The sequence below is a fragment of the Eupeodes corollae genome, chromosome 1, assembly GCF_945859685.1.
Source record: "Eupeodes corollae chromosome 1, idEupCoro1.1, whole genome shotgun sequence".
NCBI classification, from domain to species: Eukaryota; Metazoa; Arthropoda; class Insecta; order Diptera; family Syrphidae; genus Eupeodes; species Eupeodes corollae.
Genome location: NC_079147.1, coordinates 149751471 through 149772284, shown reverse-complemented (window position 1 = coordinate 149772284; position 20814 = coordinate 149751471). Strand labels below are relative to the sequence as shown.

The 20814-nt window shown below is 33.4% G+C and overlaps 2 protein-coding genes and 1 pseudogene across 2 annotated transcripts in view; all 3 read left to right on the top strand.

The window, feature by feature from the left end:
- The window catches only part of LOC129938480 (arrestin domain-containing protein 3-like), a 378789-nt gene that overhangs the window by 120857 nt on the left and 237118 nt on the right, over window positions 1-20814 (top strand). The window lies entirely within an intron of this gene.
- Window positions 1-20814, top strand: part of LOC129938483 (basement membrane-specific heparan sulfate proteoglycan core protein) — a 278260-nt gene that overhangs the window by 193227 nt on the left and 64219 nt on the right. The window contains exon 3 of the mRNA XM_056046090.1: window positions 8511-8721. Within this exon, the coding sequence (XP_055902065.1) occupies window positions 8511-8721 (211 nt within the window). The remainder of the gene's footprint in view (window positions 1-8510; window positions 8722-20814) is intronic.
- LOC129938484 (40S ribosomal protein S27-like) lies at window positions 12361-12725 on the top strand (annotated as a pseudogene).

The window sequence follows — 20814 nt, the reverse complement described above, 5'->3', positions numbered from 1 at the left end:
CAGGTTACGATTCAATTGGCTATATAGTTGTCTGTAGATAGATCCTGTTGCATCATTTAAATATGTATCACGATGTCTTAAGTCCACTGCAGCAATGAGTTGATAAAGCGAAGTTTCTAATTCTTCATGGCACAGGTTTAAGACTATCCCACATTCTGAAGCAAGTTCCAACCAATAAGCGCACCAACTTGTCTTTGTCCTTATGACTTCAAGAGCTACTATTTTAGGTAGTCGATTATCATCCATCTTCAAGACTTTCGTGACATAATCCACTTGCATTTTTAATGTTCGAATGAACAATGGCGAGATTCCTGTTTCTAACATGATAACGTAGTTAGGTGTGCTACGCGAAAGCTGGAAGATTCTTTTGCAGTAGTATCTTAGAAGTTTTTCCACCGTATCGTACTGCCTTGTACCCCATGTCTGAGCTGCGTAGAAAAGGATTGACGCTGATATCGCTTCAAATATTTTGAATTTACTGCTGTGTGCTATACTTTTGTTATGAAAGCATCTATTCCATGTAGCACTGATTGCACATTTTGCCTTCATTAATTTTTCCTTCAGATGTTTTTCCATACTCAGGTTTTGTGTGAAAATAACTCCTAGATATTTGAATTCCGTTACAAACTCTATATTTTCTCCATTATTATGCCATTTTTCGTTTGCACATTTGCGGCCTCTTCCACTTTTGAATATTAAAATCTTGGATTTGTCAAGGTTAACTATCAGATTCCAAACCCGACAGTATTCGAATAATCGGTTAATCATCAACTGTAATGATTCAGTAGGGGCTGCCAACAGAACAATATCGTCTGCAAACATCAATAGTTTTATTATCATCCCCGCGTACTCTACTCCACATGGCAGAATGTCAACCAGATCATCAATGAACATGGCGAACATGCTTGGGCTCAATGTACAACCTTGCCTGACTCCCGATTGTGTTTTGAATTCTTCCATACTTTACTTGTTGTGTCGTCGTAGAGATTCTGTATGACTCTTCCAAACTTCCATGACATACCTTTACTATATAGCTTATAAAATAGAGCCTTTCTATCGATCATATCGAAAGCAGCTCTAAAATCCACGAAGAAGGCATATAGCTTCTTTTTCTTGAATGAATGAAAATATGATCGATCGTTGAATATCCACTTCTAAATCCTGCCTGGTACTCCTTCAGTAGTTTGTCGCTATCAATCCATTCGTTGAATCGTTTGTGTAGTATTAGTGTAAATATCTTGTATGAAGCATTTAGGAACGATATACCTCTGTAATTAGCTGGTTCGGCCATGTTTCCTTTCTTGTGAATCGGAAAAGTAATCGATTCCTTGAATTCATGTGGTATACTCCCGGTTTCCATGATATTGTTAAATATGAAAGTTAGCCTTGTGAGTAGTTCTGGTGTCCCATACTTATAAAATTCAGCTTATATGCCATTCGAACCTGCAGCTTGGTAACTAATTGTTGCATCAAGAACACCACATTCATAGGCTGGTATAGCGTATTCCACCGAAGGTGTCTCATGTACTGGATTCAACAGTTTCTCAAAGTGAGTTGCCAGAAGGTTTGGACTCAAGTTCGTTTGTATTGAAAACCGTTTGCCATTCAGCTGTCTTGCCAAGTTCCAAAAATCTTTTGAGTTTTTGCATAGCGCTAATCGTCTTGATTCAGCTTCGTAGAAAACAGCCTTTTTTTTATTACATATTTCGTTGTACGCCTTATTAGCCATCAAATACTGGTGTCTGAAATAGTCCTCATTAGAGGTCCTATACGCTCTTTTTCTTTATCATAACATGCTTCAATTTTGTTTATCAAACATTTAATACTTAAAAAATGTTTTGTTTAAGTAAGTGCTTTAAATAGTAATAACCAATTTTTTTTTTAACATATATCATTACATGATATTGTAATCGTTTCGATTTGTTAAATTGACAATTTAAAATTTCTCAACGTCTATAGAAGGTCCATAGAAACACATTTTTTTTAGAGAGATGACTTCAATACAATTTTATATTATAAATTGTGATAGCATCCTAGATTGGTTTAAATTCAAACAAAACTCAATTTACGGTTTTTTCCAAATCAAAAACACTGAAAAAAATATGTGTCACTAAAGATTTTTAGCAAAGAGTATTTTTGACATCTGCTACAAAAAAGAGTCTGCGATGCGATCCACACTGAGAACTTCCCATCCTGTCCGTCGATTGGTCTTGCTTTAAAGGTTTGAAGGTTTCCGTGTTTTGTTAAATAAGTTATCAATTAAATTATTCTAAACAATTTGAAAAATAATAACAATATTTTTTAACGAGATTTTTTAGTTAGTTAGTTTACCAATTTAAGTAGCATTTCTTAAAAGTTTTTCTTTTCTTATATAAACAAATATTGGATGAATAATACTAATTTGAAGTTAATACGATCTATTGTTCACGTGACATCGCGAACCGAACATCATTTTTATTTCCCATATAAAGTTATTGTAATGGGTCCGATTTGTCAAATTGAAAATTTTGACATTTCTCGACGTTTCAAGGTCCCTAGAGTCAAAATGAAATATTTTTAGAAAGATGTATGTGCGTGCTTGTGTACGTACGTTCGTACGTCTGTACGTTCGCGACGTTTTTTTGGTTGTTCATAGCTCAAGAACCAGAAGAGATATGAACTTCAAATACATTTTGTTATACAGTTAATAAGGCAGAAAGTTACAGAAAGGGCTCTCAAGAAAATTGCGTGGGTCGTTTTTTTATCATAGCAGTTTAAAAAAACGGTTAACATTTTGGTAAACCCTAAAAATCTTACGAACCAAACCCGCTAGAGACTTGGATTAAATTTTATATAATAAATTGTAACGTGATATCAAAAAAGTATATTTTTTGAAAAAATCCATTGAAAAAAAATTTGTCACCTCCAAAATCTTACGACTAAAATATGATTTCATCTCCAAACAATTTTGTGCAACGAAAAATAATGTTTTCGACATCTGATAACATTTTGAGAAAAATCGAATTTACAATTTTTTTATAAAAAATAAAATTCTAAAAAAAAAAAATTATAAAAGTTGGTAAAAATTTACTTTCGACTCAAATAGCTTTTCAAAAATTAAAAATATTGGCTTCAAACTTATTTTATTTCACAGAAAATATTGTTTACGATATTTAGTAACTTTTATATAAAAATCCAACAGTCCGTTTTTTCATAAAATATTAAATCTACATAAAATAGTACGCAAATTTGGTAAAAATTGATACGAGTACATATAGACAAACTTTTAAGCAAGACAAATCGACAGACAGTTTGGGTCGCATCCCAGCCTCTTTTTTTATAGAGATGACTAAGTTGGTTTGAATTCGCAAAAAATCAATCACCCGTTTTTTTCCAAATCAATAAAACTGAGAAAAATATTTGTCGCTACAGATATTTAGCGAAGAAAATTTTTGACAACTGCTAAATTTTTACAAAAACAGAAAAAGAGGCTGCGATGCGACCCACACTGGTAGCTCCCCATCCCGTCTGTTGATTTGTCTGATTTGTCTTGCTTAAGACTTTAACAAAATATTCATGACAATATTTTGTGTTAGATAAATGATTTGAAGTCAATATCTTTCTTTGTACTCCTTATACTTGAGCACCATTTCTTATTAGTTTGTTGTTGTTTTCGTTGGTTTTTGTATTTTGTGAAACAAAATTATCTGTTGAAGTTTTCTAAAAAAAAATAAATTACTCAAATTCTATATTTACTAACGAGATTTTTAGTAGAAGACCAATTATAGTAGCATTTCTTGAAATTTTGTATTTCTTGTATAAACAAACACAGATTGGATTTTTGTAAAAATCATTTTGAACTCAATGCCTTCATGCATTCGCGAAATATCAACAATCGAACATTAATTTTTACCAATTTTCCGTACTATTTTTTGAAGATTTTAATTTTTATGAACAAACTGACTGCTGAATTTTTATAAAAAATTTCTATCAGCTGCATATTTAAATATAATTGAAAATATTTTGGAGTCGAAAATCAATGTTTACCAAGTTTAAGTAATGTTTTTTTAGGTTTTTATTTTTGGTAAGAAAACTATCAATTCGACTTTTCTCAAAATTATATCAGATCTTATATTTAGACCTTGAAATGTCCGAGACCGATTACAATTACTTCCTATGTTAAGTTAAAAATAAAAACCCTAAAAAAACTATCTACTAATATCAGTTAATATTTATTTTCGACTTGAAAATAATTTTAGTTTAAAAAAGTCTTGTTTTTAGCATTTTTTAAATTTGCAGAAAAGCCCAATTGCAAGTTTTTTTTTTTTCTAAGAAAAATCCAATAATCGTTTTTTATAACAAATAAAAACTTTCCAAAAATGGTACTGAGATTGGTTAGAATTTGTTTTCTACTTAAAATCTTAGCTGTATGCAAGAAAGTTTTCACACACTCTAGCTCGATGTAAAGCTTGTTTCTTTTGTAACGCATCTGTGTTTAAAAACCGGCAACATTTCATCAATGAATGTTGTCCTTTTTTGCAAATTTGACATTAATATTTCGTTTTAAATTGTTGTTTTTGGGTTTTGGCATGAAATGTTTCAGCTGTGAATGGCGAATTTGTGATTGGCTAATTGGCTTTGGCTGTGTGGTGCAACTGGCTTGCTGCACAATAGCTTCTAGAGTCCTAAACCGTGATTTTAAAATCAGTAAAATCGGTAAAGTTTGAGATTTTTTTGTAGTTACCGAACTTTTCTTCCCATAGCTGTTGGGTTTTGGCGGATAATTTTTGAAAAAGAATGTAAATTAAGATTGTGTTCCAGTCTTTCACTGGTAATCCTACATTCTCCAGAGCATGAACAACCTCGATTGTGTTGTAAAGTAAGCTTGGTTTTCGGCAGATTCCTTGCTTTATACAGGTTGACCAAAAAGGACCTTAAGATAGGAATTGATCAAAACTCTTTTTTGATCATACCTTTCTTTCAACAAATCCCATGCCTTTGCATAATTCCCAGAACTAAGAGTAAGATCAAAATGATGCAGAAGATGTTTGGCTTTCGGCATCGCCAGTCGAACTTTCTTTAAAAAAATGCATTTTTTGGATCTCATTCAGGGCAGCATTGTTATGTACAAGTGTCGTCAAAATATCGTGATAAGAATGCCACGATGTATAAGACCCCGAGAAAGTAGGGGTTGTGACGGATGTGTTGCTGGTGAAAGGCCTGTTGCTGGAGGTGCTCACACTGTAGGCGTAAGTGGAACGGACGGATTTAATTTGTCCAAACTATCCATCAATTTAGTCCTTTACTCGTGATGAATGGCGCGGATTTGATTGAACACCGTTATCATAATATACTTTTTCAATAGTCTCTGTGAGCTTTCCGCCCGAACGATTCCCTCGAGATAGAGTTTGGCATTTTCAAAATTTTGTTCAAGTAGCTCCATGCGAGTTTTCAAATAGTTACTCGTAGGACAAGCCTGGCCTATCTTCTTAAAATTTGAATAGCCGCGCTCTAATTTCGCCAAAACTTCTTTTTGAACGAACGACATAATAGACTTTTGTTATTTTTAAAATGTAATGCAGGGTGTCCCAAAATCAACGCAAGATTTGAATTTGCCGCCATTTGTGCAGTGAAGTGTTGGCAACCCTGAAAAAAAGCAATTTGACGGCTAACAGTATAGGGTTATTAAAAATGGAGCGTTACACGATAGAACAACGTGTCTTCATTATTAAATAATATTTCAAAAATAGTGAAAGCTTGGCGGCTGCAGTTCGAAAATTTCATACAAAATATGGTCGGAATAGTGTTTTAACTTCATCAACTGTGAAGAGATTAATTGAATTAATTCATGGAGACTGGATCCGTTGGAGACGCCAAACACACTGGTCGTCCAAAAACAAACCGTTCAAATGTGAATGTCGAAGCAGTGCGTGAGAGTGTTGCTGACAATCCAGGAACCTCAATTCGACGTAGTGGACAAGAATTGCAAATTTCAAGAACCTCTCTACAGCGTATACTCACCAAAGATCTGTGTCTTCATGCTTACAAAATTCAATTAACACAACAATTGAAGCCTAATGACCATGGACAGAGAAGAGAGTTCGTTGAATGGATTATTGAACATCAACAAATGGACCCTGATTTTTCGAGCAAAATCATCCTAAGCGATGAAGCACATTTTCATCTTGATGGCTTTGTCAATCGCCAAAATTGCCGCATTTGGGGTTCGGAAAACCCACATGTGATTGTCGAAAAACAAATGCATCCACAACGAGTGACTGTATGGTGTGGATTTTGGGCAGGAGGCATAATTGGCCATATTTTTTTGAAAATGATGCTGGTCAAGCAGTGACTGTTACTGGTGCTCGATATCGCGACATGATTACACAGTTCTTTCTGCCAAAATTAGATGATATTGATGTGTCCAATATGTGGTTTCAGCAAGACGGTGCCACATGTCATACAGCCCGTGAAACAATTCAATTACTGCATGAGACATTTCCAGGTCGTGTACTCTCTCGTTTCGGTGATCAAAATTGGCCTCCTAGATCGTGTGATTTAACACCATTAGACTTCTTTTTATGGGGTTATTTGAAATCACAAGTCTATGTCAACAAGCCCACAACCACCCGTGCATTAAAGGAGAAGATTCAACGCTGCATCAACAAAATTCAGCCACATTTATGCAGAATGGTCATGGAAAATTTCAACAAAAGAGTGCGCATGTGCATGCAAAGCCGTGGAGGCCATTTGTCCGATGTGTTATTCCATACATAACCCTATCCTATGTACTTAACGAGTCAATAAAAATATAACTATCAAAAGACTAAAAACGGAGTTTTCTATTTAATTCAAATCTTGCGTTAATTTTGGGACACCCTTTAGTATAATTTCACTTAAACCTCTACAAAGTGGCTTGTAGAGGGGAACAAAATGAAATATATTAGCTAAAGAGCCAAAGTTTGTGAAATCCTTTAAATTATTCTGTTTGCTGTTATTTGATCAATTTTATGTAATTCGCGCTGGTGCTGCAAGACTTGGAAACACACATATGTTGCAAACCTTTTATTGAACTTCGATCTTCAATATTGAGAAGTTCAATCGAAAACTACACAGTTATCTGTTAACCCTTTATAAGATATAGGGATAAAACTCAGCAGCGAAAGCATAGACGGGGTATTTTTAGGGCAACTTTATAACCAAAACCAAAGAATAAAAGTTTTCTCAAGTACAACTTATATGTAATTATCAATGTATACTATAAGCTTTTTGTCTTCAACGGATTTAATCTTTAACAGTCTTTCACTGGCCTTATCTTCTCCATCAGAATGTTTTCTAATACCAGAAAACTGTGACACCTTTTTTCTTCTAATTCCCCAACTGGGATACCTTTCAAAAAAAGATGTAACTCAAAACTAGTACCAAGATATCACAACTCGAATTTTCTTTTTCGCTTTTAATAATTTTTCGTTATTACTTTTCTCAACCACACTCTCTCGTAGATTTCTAAAAAGGTGCAGTCAAAATGGTGATCTTCCCTCATCCATGCTGCCACGACAAATATGCCATCCTACTCTGACGTTTCGTCAATGTTGGTATTCTGTCACGGTCTAACTGCAACACCCGGCTTTTTCGCTGGGGTGCATGCCATTGTCGAACTCATATATGGTCTCGTTTGCATTTGTGATTAGAACACTAACCTTAGCTTGATTAATAAGTTCAGCTCTCCGTCAATTCCAAATTGTCTAAGAGTATAACGGAACCCAAACCAAACCAAATTCAAAAGTTGGAGAAAGCACTCTTTTAGATGGGATCCAATGCCACCAAAAATGGTGAGAAAAGATCCGATGGTTTACGTGAAATTTGTATTACTCTAGACCCGTAGACTTTCACGCAGACAATTAATTGGGAAAGGAAGCACATCGTAACGTGATTTTACTTAGTGTGCCAGGCACTCAAAATTGGATAGAAAGCCATTCATGATGGTGTGAACTTGGAATTATACATGTCGTTGAACATGGGTCAATTACTTCATGTTTTGTAATCCAATGAGGACCACTGTGTAAAGACTTAGGTAGTTGTCATTTTGACTCAATTGTCACACACCCGTGCATTTTGTGACCGCCTGTGACTTGTTATTGTTTAAACGAAATGATTTTGTAGACCGCAAATTCGACAATCTAGTTTAATTGTTTTTCCAAAATACTTAAGAGCAGGGCTCTGGTTGATACCAGGTTTCGACTAAAGTTTACAGTATTTTAGGGCCACAATGAAAAGGAAGGTTGAAAAAATTGAGGAGGAATGAATAGGTAGCTGAAACTTTGTTGTGGTAAATTTTGCAGCAACAAAATGTTTAACAAAGAATTGTTTCTTTTTTGTAACTTGTATGTAGTGAAAATAATTAAGTTATTAAAAAATTAAATGTGTACATTTATTTAAGCTTTGAATTTATTTGTAAACACTTTTAATGTCAAAATTAAAATTAAAATTCATTAATTAAAAGTGTGTTGATTTCGTTTATATTTTTTAAGGTATCATGGATACGGAAACGAGACCTTCACATATTAACCATCGGTATAATGACATACACAAATGATCAGCGATTTCAAGCTATGCATTTAGACGAAACAGACGAGTGGATCTTAAAAATTGTTTCAGTACAACCCAGAGATTCCGGAATCTACGAATGTCAAGTATCAACAGAGCCAAAAATAAGTCAAGCGTATCGCTTAACTGTTGTAGGTGAGTTAATTTAAACTTTAAAACTGTAGTTTATGCTAAAAAAGAACCCATTTTCCTATGTACAATATGTACAGTGGATCACAGCTTATTTGACCCACCCTTTCCTCACAACTTTAAAAGAGAATATCTCTTTAACGAAGCAAGTAATCAACAAAATAAAAAAGCTGTTAAGTTTAAAACTAAAATATTATTCATTTATTTATTTTTAATGAAAACTAGCCAAAAATAACGAATCAAATTAAAATCAATATTTCAGGGTAACAGCTTATTTGACCCATTTTAAAAATCAAGTAAAATTATTAATATTTATTAACTAAAAGACACGTTTGCATATCTTTAGTACTTGGTATGTCCTCCCTTTTGATTTATGACTGCCTCAAGCCGATTTCGAAAAGAATCCACCAGTTATTATTGCCCATTCTTCAACTAAAGCCATTTTTAGGTCATTTTTGTTAGAAATATGTGCGCTCACGTATTTTTGTGTCCAAAATTGACCAAAGGTTTTCGATAACATACAAATCTGGTTTCTGAGCCGGTGGTTTCATGACGTGAGGGCAGTTATAAATTAGCCAAGTTTGAACAATGCCCGATGTATGTTTCGGGTCATTGTCTTGATAAAATTGAAATGTATCTTCTATGCTTAGTTTTTCTGCGCTTTAGAGCAAATTATTTTTGAGAATATTGAGGTACACTAATTTATCCATGGTACTCTCAATAAATTGTAACTTTCCGACTGCAGCTGCAGACATGCCCTCCTCCATGCTTTGACCGTGCCATCTGGTACTCGCCGGGAAAGTCTATTGTTATGATGATGAAGAACTAATTCATAAATTATATATGAGGTGTGCGTCAAATAAGCTGTGACCCATTGTATATCAAAAAATAAATTATTGTGTGCTATTGCCATTCCCAAATTGTTTTTTTTTTTTAAACTGGGTTCTTATTTCTTTTTCTTTAATCTGACAAATTCTTTTAAATCAAGATTATTACGAACAAATTTTCTAAGCAAGTTTAACGTCTACAGTTCTTTGATTGGTTTAAATAACAACTATTTTTTCAATCTAGCTGAAGGAAATATTAGAAACGAATGGAAAATAGTGAATAGTAAACTTAATAAATCTCAGTGCAAAAAACAACCATCTGTTGTCAATGTTAATGGTCGTGTGGTCTCAGATAAAATTGCAATTGCTAATGCATTCAATGAATACTTTTCAACGATTTCACTTAATCTACAAGCTAGTTCAAGTCACCCATCTTGTACACTTTGTAGTCCATTTAGTATTGAACCTTCTAGTTTAGAGATTCTAAACTTAATTGGCACTTTAAAAACTTCAAACTCTTCTGGTTATGATGGCATTTCAAATGTTTGTTTGAAAAATGTGGCATGTTTTATAATTGATGTTTTGGCACATATCTTTAACAAAAGTATTTTTTCTGGAGTATTTCCGGTAGCTCTTAAATGTGCCAATATCTTGCCACTTTTCAAGAAAGGAGCAACTAATGATCTGGGTAACTATGGGCCTATATCACTCTTGCCCTCGATAAGTAAGATTTTTGTAAAAGCTGTAAAAAATAGAATTTTGAGCTTTTTAAAGAGAACAACATTTTTCAGTGATGTTTAGTTTGGTTTTCAAAGCAATAAATCAACCGAAGATGCGTTGTTACATTTCTGTTCTCAAATATTTGTAGGTCTTGATAGAAAAAAGAATACAGCTGATGGATTGTTGCCTTCGACATGGTTAATCACGAAATTTTGGTAAGCAAACTTGAAAGTGCTGGGTTTCGAGGATTCATTAATGATTGGCTAAGATCTTATTTAAATTTAAGAGCCCAAAGAGTGAAATTTGATGGTGTTAGAAGTGATATAAAGACATTTGATTTGGGAGTTCCACAAGGTTCGGTTTTAGGACCAATACCTTTTTTGGTATAAATTAATTCTTTATTCAGTTTGCCTTTTAAGGGTTCTCTTACAGCCTTTGCAGATGATGTTGGTTTTTCGTATGGTACAGATAGTTGTCTGAATCTTATATCGGATATAAATTGGGATCTCAGCTTGTTAAGAATCTGGTTTGGAGAGCACAAATTGATAATAAGTTCTAAAACCAAGATAATGTTTTTCAGTTTGTCGGGCAGAAAGATTGTTAATGCTGATCTCTTTTTCCACGCTACTGAGTGTCCAAAATTCAAGCCTTTTAACTACACCTGTAATCCTATGGTTACTTCCACAACATTTGCGGTTTCCATGAGCTGTAGTGATAAATGCTTCAAATTAGAAATAGTTAATGAATTCAAGTATTTGGGATTAATAATTGATTCTAGAATGAGTTTTTATAACCACACAGAGAATCTTAGACAATATTTTCGGTGCACTCTTAGAAACTTCTTCTTTTTGCGTAAAGTTTGCTCTTCCAAACTGCTACTTAAAATTTATTATGGCATTTTTCATTCGAAACTAGAATCTGGAATTTCTTGTTGGGGAGGTCATATTATAACAAAATACAACCTTCATTAGTTTTGCAAAAAAGTGTTCTGAAGAAAATATGTGGTAATCCTCGCCTGTACCCTAGTTTTCCACTTTTTTGAGATTTGAAAATTCTTTCAGTGAGACATAGATATGTATTGTTATAAAGTTCTAAAAATTTTCTTTAAGAGATCAGGTAATCTTAATTTTAGAATAATTGATAATTATATTTTACGTGGAAATTTTTTAAACCAAGTTTCTATACCGGTATATCGAACAACCGCTTTTAGAAATTTTTATAATGTTTCCTCATGTCGGATATTTAATAGACTTCCCGTTCTATCAGGATGCAAACTTCTCATTTGTTATTTATGAAACAAGTTTAATATTGGCTCCTTAGTCTTGATAATGAAAGTATTGATTTTTTTGTAAATGGATCTACCTGATGTTTTCTTGAAATGTTTAACTTCAATTTAATTTAATTTCTGTATGCATTACATAAATGTATGATATTTTAACTTTCTTTTTTAAATTTTCTTTTAAGGGTCACCCCACCTTAAAGTGGCAATAACTCTATTTTTTATAAAAATATTTTTTCACTTATTTCTTTTCATCTTATTGTTTTTATTTGGATTTTAAGAAATAAAATGTTTAATCTAATCTAAAAAAATCTAAAATAAAAATGCATTATTGCAATTTTCCGTGAAAGCAATTCATCCCTAATAACGAGTCAATTTTTTGAAAGCTATCAGAAATGAAAACGAAAACACATACGGTTTAGAAAAATGCATGGGATTTTTATTTGAATCGAGATAGTACGTCGATATAATTTAATGTTTGAAGATTATTTCATGCAAATGTTGTTCCATACTCTTTCTAACATTTTAGCCGGTATCTCATAGAAAATTTTGATGTCCAGTCCACCAATTAGTCTATAGGCGTTAGTGATCTATAGGTGTCCAATAAACCACCTTAAACTTGAAATAAACTGTTCGCCGAATTCGCCTTTCAATTTGGTCCATTTTTACGAGTGCTATCAAGCTTTTTTGGAGATAAAGAAATTCACAATAAAAGTAAAGATGATTTTAAACATCTTTGAAGAAATGTTTCAGACAGCCGTTAAAATTTAAATCAAGCAGTAACTTTTCCTTTTCCGTATTAGCTGTGAAAGAAGAAACATGCCGCTAGCAAAAGATTTACTTCACCCATTACCAGCTTAAGAGAAACGCAAGCACAAGCTGAAGCGCTTGGTTCATTATCCAAATTCCTACTTCATGGATGTCAAATACCCAGGATGCTACAAGATCACAACTGTCTTTAGTCATGCCCAAGGAGTCGTTGTGTGCGCTGGTTGTTCAACGATCCTCTGCCAGCCAACTGGTGGACGAGCAAAACTCACAAAAGGCTGCTCCTTGAGGAAGAAGCACCACTAAACGTTTTGGAGCTCTTTTATAAAAATAGGTTTTCGTCTGCGGATAAACTTCTTTTTTCGTTTCATCATGAGAATGACTTCTAATTTGATTAAAAAAGGCCGAAAATAATAACTTTTCAATTGCTGGATGAATTAAATAGAAAAAAGTTTATTTGTGAATGAAAAGTAAGCTTTTATTTTAGATGAATCAGCAGCTCTTGCAATGTTTCCAAGTGCTCTTCACTCCAAATATGGAAAAATTTCCTTTTCACGTATCCATTCATCCAGAAATGATCTTCAAGATTCAGCGTTGTAGAAGAATGTTCAGCTTAAATTCTCGCACCAACTGTACATATTTACTATTTTGAAAAGCCTTCACACCTGAAGAATTCGGCAAGGCCGAATTAATTTTAACGGCACTGAATCGATAATTCAGAGGCAGCACCAATACGATACATTTTTTTTGCGTTTGCGTTAGTTGTCAAAATAAAACAGCAAAAATATCAACTTTTATGTCTGAGAAAACACATCCAGCATACCTGTTAAACTTTGAATTTAACTACCTGAAAGGTGCAAAGAATTATGAACTTCCTTACCCGATCAAAATTGCACATCTCATTTTGATAAATTCAAAACCATCATTTTTCAAATACCTAGTCACACAGTGCGATAATAAAATCGCGTAAAATATGACAGCCCAATTTATAAGGACCACATGATCAGACTGTCATACTATATTTTTACAAACCACTTTACAACCATATTAACCTATATTATCCGTTGTAATAAATTAAACTTTTATTTTTACGTTCGATTCACATATTTTACGTTCAAACTATGTGCTCCACATTATTTTATCTTCCTTATACTTTCAATCTTAAACGAATCGATTTTATATAGTTACTTTTCTTGCTCTCTAGAGCTCTATAAAGCAGAGATTCAAGATTAAGCTTTAACAAATTCTATTTTAAGATTCATGTGTGTGGTACAGCACATACGATACGACTATTAGGTACATGAAACCTATTTGTTTTAAAACATCTACACCGTTTAGCACCTTCTAACAACAGATGCATCGTTGTTGTTTTTACATTTTACAGCACTTCATTGGTTCTTGTCTATTTAGCAAAAGGAAGCCTTTTCCTATAAAATAGGATTTAGAGCATACACAGTGTGATAAAATAAAGAAGAGCAATTTAACAACCATCGCACTAACCGCAGAAGTTAGAAAACTCCGTTACTATATAGCATCTATCTAGTCTAGTGAACGTTCATGTTTTTGTAGGGAAAGATTTAAAATGAAAGTAAAAGTGAATGTATAAGATTTAGCTTGTGGCACGCGGTGTGATTTTACAGAGATTCCGAAATAGTTTGAAATAATTTCGTTGAGATGAGAAATTCAAGAGCTTTATTTATTTTATGTTTATTGGTAAGCTTTTTAGTTTTCTTTTTGGTATTTTTTATGTGTTTTCAATAAAAAGATACTCGAAGCGTTATAATAAAGGGTGATTTTTTAGACGTGCTTACAATATTTAATCTGTCAATCCTTTTTTTGGAGTTGGTCTTTGACAGCTGTTATTTTATTTATGTTCAATTTTGTTTGACATTTTATAATGAATAGAATTACTCTTGAACAAGGTTCGTAAATCGTTATTGAATTAAACCTTTCTTAGCGTATTATCTCACGTCGCGTGTCTATGGCGGGCGCTAGCATCCACGATCATGAAAAGCCCGAGACAATTGAAGCTTTGGGAGAGAAAATTAGGCGGGTTATTGCTGATATACGGCCTCAATTTGCTGCAAAAAGTGGTCAAAATGAATTTTAAAAATATAATCACAAACCCTTATCTTTATAACAAATTTAAATTTGTTGCAATAATGGTAAATAATATGGATTTCATTTCTTTTTGTAAATAAAACATTTAAAAAACAACTCTGTTTGAATCAACAATGTTTGAATCTTATTACTGCTAGATAAAGTAAAACTCTTGTTATAAAAGTTGTGTCTTGTTTTCCTTGTGATCCACATCAGAAAATATATTTATTTGCTTTACGAAATCCTGCTTAATGCTTGGATTTATTTTTGTGACCAAAAAATAAGTTTTTCTATTTCACCGAGGGGACATTTTGTCTTGATCTATTTCAATAAGAAGAATGTTTCCACATTTTTATTCAAATTTAACTGGAAATGAAATATTTTTGTAATTACTCGTACCTAGCGAAAGGCTTAATATTTATTTAATTGGTTTGCACTTTTACTTTGCAAATTTTGTTTCATGAAACGAACATTTGAAAAGAGGAAATTATTTAATTGAAAAGTTTTAATATTTGCAAAATTCAAATTTGCAAAGTGAAAAGTTTCGTTAAATTGCAAGGCATTTGTTCTCTGTTTTACCAAACAATAAACTTTGCAAATTATATTTAGAATTTTGGAAATTTGAAAAAAACGTGAAAATGTTGTTTAACTCTTAATATCTTACGAACCAAAAATGCTAGAGACTTGAATTAAATTTTATATAATATATTGTAACGTAATACCAAACAAATATATTTTTCGAAAAAAAAGTGTGTCACCTCAAAAATTTTACGAAAACAAAATGATTTTATCTCCAAAACAATTTTGTGCAACGAAAAATAAAGTTTTTAACATCTGGTAAAATTTTGAGTAAAATCGAATTGACAGTTTTTTGACAAAAAATAAAAACTTAAACAAATAGAATTAATAAAAGTTGATAAAAATTGATTTTTACTCAAATATCTTTTCAAAACTTTTCACTATTGGCCTTAAACTACTTTAATCTTTTAAAAAATATTATTGTCAACTTTCAATCAAATTTTAAGGAAAATCTAATTGACAGTTTTATTTAAAACATTAAAAACCTAAAAAAAAACATTACCAAAACTTGGTAAAAATGTACTTTCGACTCAAATACTTTTTCAGAAATTAAAGATATTGTCTTCAAACTCTTTTATATTTCACAGAAAATACTGTTTTCGATATTCAGTAGTTTTTTTTGTTTTTAATTCAACAGTCCGTTTTTTATTAAAAAATAAATCTACAACAAATAGTAAACAAATTTGTTAAAAATTGATGTTCGGTTCTTGATATCACTGAATTCTTTATTCAAGGGTATACCTTTGTATTATTGATTTCCCAACATGGCCTCGCCGTATAAATTAGGAATGATGTTGCTTATCAGCTCTTACCACAATATGGTCCTTGCATAAATCTCTTTTTTAATTATATATGGTTTAAATTATCTGTAAATAAGCAAATCATTCACTACTACTTCCTTTATCGAAGCCCAAATTTAGACAGATTATCAACTTCTCGTGAATTTGATGCTTGGTCTGATTCCATCCAAAGAATTGTTTCGTCCTATCCTCGCACTGAAATCGTTGTTACGGGCGATTTTAATGTACACAATTCACATTCAGGCCAGACAACACCCGATAGAGTAAGTGCAAAAATCTTCGCTGAATATCGGACGTTGAAGGTCGAGCAGAAAAAAACTCTTCACTCTGACCCTGATAAGTACACTGTTAGTGTTTCTGACCATTGTGTTATATCAGCAAATTTCTCTTGTCAAAACTGTTCAGTTAAAGAAAGAGCTTCCAAGAGTACCGTTTGCCAATACGAGGAAGCCAACTATGGGACGGTCTCAATAATTACTTCAGGATCTTTAACTGGTCACTACTCTTCCTGGATAGTGACGTTGACGCCAGCGCTGATCTGATCATAATTTTTATTCCTGGAAATGAGAACTTTTATACCGAACAGTGTTAAAAGTATCAGACCCAAGGAAAACGTTTGGTTTGATGCGAGCTGTAAAGAGCTTATTAGGGCCAAAGAGGTAAGTCTCCTTTGCTATAAAGCCAACCGTACTGAAGAAAGCCAGAAAAAGTTCAAACAAGACAGGGAGGTCTGCAACGCCCATATTCGACGGAATATGACCAAGAATTACGTCAAAAAATACTACATTGTCCCAAAGGCAGTAATAATGTTTGGTAATTTTGTAAAAAACATGAGGAATCCTTCCTCTTCATCCGTTCCTACGGCCCTACGCTCGTTGTCAATGACACTCCTTTTGTTAGCTCTTTAGAGAAAGCTAATCTCTTTGCTAGGCACTTGAGCGAGTTAGTGATTCTATTCTTTTTTCGCACTCGTAATGTGGCAGGAGTCCTTAGAGATCTAAACACACATAAATCCGTTGGTCCAGATGGTATCCCCGCTATTGTTCTGAAGAGATTTTCTTCACTGTCAAAACCACTGCGTAAGCTTTTCCATCTGTCCTACTCCTCAGGTCTCGTTCCGAGCCGATGGAAAACTGCTTTTGTGCAGCCCATCCCCAGTCAAGGCGAATCCTCCTCACCCTATAATTACCGACTGATTGCAGTTACGTCTTTCCTTTCCAAGTTCATGGAAATGCTGAATAATTATCAGCTCAAGATGGATGGAACTTGCATCAATGAGTGACCTCGATATATTTTCGGTATGTGTGTCACCAACCTCCTCTTGTGGAATGATCACATACGCGATGTCGTCAAAAATGCCGCAATGTGTTTGGATTTCCTTAGGCGATGCAAGAAATATTTCACCCCTTCTAATCTAGCCGTTATCTCCAAGACTTACATACATACCTCCAAAACTTGAGTTATAACTCCAATCTTTTGGCTGGTGCTCCTACAACTTACTTATTAGAAAAAAAATTAAATGCTTACTTTTATTTTTAACTTTTATATGTATGTTTGTATAGGTAAGTAATAAAACTGTTAAAAGGGTAAAAATCGGTTTCGACTTTAAATTTCGTTAACTAGAATAGTTTTTGAAACCAAGTTTATCTAATCATACACGAAATATTGATGCTGACTTTAAGTAAATCAGAAAAAAACCAATTACTCTTAATATTTTGTTAAGGTCTTAGAATCCCAGTGCCCTTTTTTTGAACAATGGTTTCCGAAAGAATTTTACATCAAACAAACATCATTATTCCAAAAAAAAACCTTTAACATGTCTTAGCTCTGATTTGCTCTGTCTTAGCTCTGTCCGTAGCTCTGATTTAATTTGGACGCCAAATTAAAAACTACGCTTGCAAATCTTGGCACTCTAAACCTCTTAAAAAAGTACGGATAAAAAGGTAATGGGGTGATTTTGGAGGAATTAGGACACATTACTGAGGCTTAAACGCGGCGCTGATTTTAACCATAAAATTTCATGAATTAACTATTTTGGACTTTAAACTCTATCTGATTCATTTATTAAACCCTTAAAATAATGTTTGCAAAAAGTCTTTTAAATTAACACCTGGTTAGAAATAGAGGAACTCATCAGCTGAAATTTGCAAGAATTTAATAATAATTTATTAATAAAGTTCGTTCAATTTTAGTCTCTTTTTATATTCGTTATTTAAAATTGTAATTTATTTATTTTTAATACAATTCAAAATTGTAAGTGGCTCGTTTTTATTTTGTTTCGAAATTTAAACTGAAATCACAGCATGTGGACAATGAAGTTGCTTAAATTTGTATCTATGCAGGGAATAATAAAATCATTTATTATATAAAGATATACATAGGTAAACATATACCTTCAAAAAATATTAAGATAGACTAATCCTCTTAGCAGATGATCATTTTTTTCCAGTACGTACAATTTCTTTATCCCGACCTGCAATGTTCGTACATAGAACAGATTTTGCCATAAATTCCACATCATACATTCATATAAGAAGGTACCTAATGTCAACCTATACCTGTCAACCTACTGCAACCATCGTGCGTCGTCGGTTGGCTTACTTAAGCAAAATCATAATATACCCATTTAGTACCTATGTACAATTTTAACACTGTTCCCGCACTACTCACTCAATATATTTTCGAAGAATATATTTAGCAATTACGTCTTTTGAGAGTTGCCAACTTGGCACTAAATATCTTAATTTCCTTTATATTAAGGGCCTAATTAGGGCATCAAAGCATATTAAATTTTTGTATTATAGTTAAAGAACTGCAGGCGCAAAATTAATTCTTGAAAAGTGTATCAAAGTCTGGCTTAACCTCGTCCAAATTTGACGTAGCCTAATAGAAAAGAATCTAATGGTGTTGAGTTGACCACAGTCCTGGTCATGATAAAATCGTCAAATTTCTTCTTCACAACTTGTAGCATTTTGTCACTCGTGTAAGTGTTATGCAATGTCAACGTTGCAGTCTTGCGCTTTCTCTTAAACTTTTCCACAGTGGAATGAAGAGGTTGTATACTTAATAAAAAGTGCAATTTTTAATTGCATTTAAAAAAAAACTTTAACACTCTCGACAAGCTGTAAACAATGCGTAAAAGATCTTACTTAATATTTTGACAGGTGGAAGTCATTAGATATTTTTATAGTTGCTGAAACTGAACATTATTAAATATAATAATTGGGTTATGCTCAAAACCTTATGAATAATAATTTGATAACTGTAGTACCCGTGGCATGATGGTAAGAGCGTTGTACTGTCATGCCAGTCGTGGGTTCTTCTAATGCCATCTAAAGCTTGTATTCACGGGTACTGCCTCTTGCGAGGAATTGACAATTTCTCCAAGAGTAAATCTTGTTATGAAAAAGTGTTTTCTCAAATAAGCCGTTCGGATTTGGCTTAAAACTGTAGGTCCCCTCCATCCCTGACAACAATACTCGCACAAAGGACTAGTTGCCCTGGTTCTCAACGGACTGTTGCGCCATCCAATTTAATTTTAATTTAATAAATTCATAAAATGGTCTTATGACTTATAATCTTCAAACTAAGCATTTCTGATTTTAAATACCTGATTTTTCTTTAGTTGACTAACTTTGGCGGGGGCATAAACGAATATATTAAAGCGTTTTTGGCAAGGATGTTTGCATGAGGATGGGGAAGGGCCTTTCAAACTCTAACAATCCCTTTGAAGTGGATTTTGAGCTTTTAAATTAACGTTCACAAATTTTTAGGTTCAAATTTAGAGAAAGAACACGCTTATTGTAAAACATCTAACTGAAAAAAGAAATGCTTAAGCCATAGTTTTGCTTATCAATCAATTCTATTGCATTATGCTTTAAAATTTCCAGTCAGCAACACTGTCTCCACTATTCCACACATGAATATGGAGCACCCACCACACATAACGAGAAGCTTGACTCTCATTTTCCACAAATCCGCTAAGTCTATAATTATTTATTTTAGTTTGCTGATAGTTCTGCTAGGGTGTCCCTTGCCAGACCTTATAATAGCGATTTTATCTCTTCTAAAGGGTGTTTTATGAGACTTGTAGTTTTCAAGAAGACATAAAATATTTATAATTTTAGATTGTATAAATGATTTCGAGCAAGTGACCACTAGCTTGTTTAGATTCCAGATGAGAGCCCTAATTTTTTACCATTTTTACAGCAATTGGGGCAGTAGGTGAGCCAAATATTCTTTTCCAAGGCGCCAATATTTTCTGTTGCAACTGCGTAGAAAAGCGACTTCACATAGTTTCATAAAAAAATTGTCCAGCTGTGTTCCTAGGAGGCCACGTCACAGGTCCCAGACATGTAAGAGAAGGTGCTGGCTGTAAAGCATGTTGCACCGTTGGAACCAAAGGGCATCCACATCAAAAGCTTTCAATTTAATCACGAAAAAGATATTATAGCGTTCCCTATTGACCATAATATAGCCGGCTTTTCCCATAGAATACACCAAATAGTGACTTTTTGAAGATATACTCTCTAGGACGGTTGCATTTCAACAATGGCTTTAGATCATAACCACGTCAAATACGAACATTTTGCCCACCCATTCAACCAAAAATCAGGATTATCGCTGAACAAAATTTTCTTCTTGAAAATCGCGGTGGCCGTCCCGTTTTTTGTTTTCGTTTTCACTGAACCTGAGGTGCGCTTGGTGTTCGTTTGGCTTAAAGTTGTTTTTTTAAGACCGAAAACGAAGATCGTTCTGCAGCTTCTTCCATAAAGTGGATGGGCACAGATTTAATTATTGCGAACGAAAGCGGGTGGATTTATTCAGGTCTTTTTCAAAATTCTGCTCCACAGCATCAATGGCGTCTTCGGTGCGATTTTAAAGTCGTCTCTGAGGATGTGCATTATTGACTAGAGTAAAGGTGGTTCAAAACCGGTCTCTAGCGACTTGGTAATAAATTTGAACACTTTTTAAACGTCAATCAGGAGTGTATCTACTCATTAGGAGATAGCAAAGCAAAGTGACA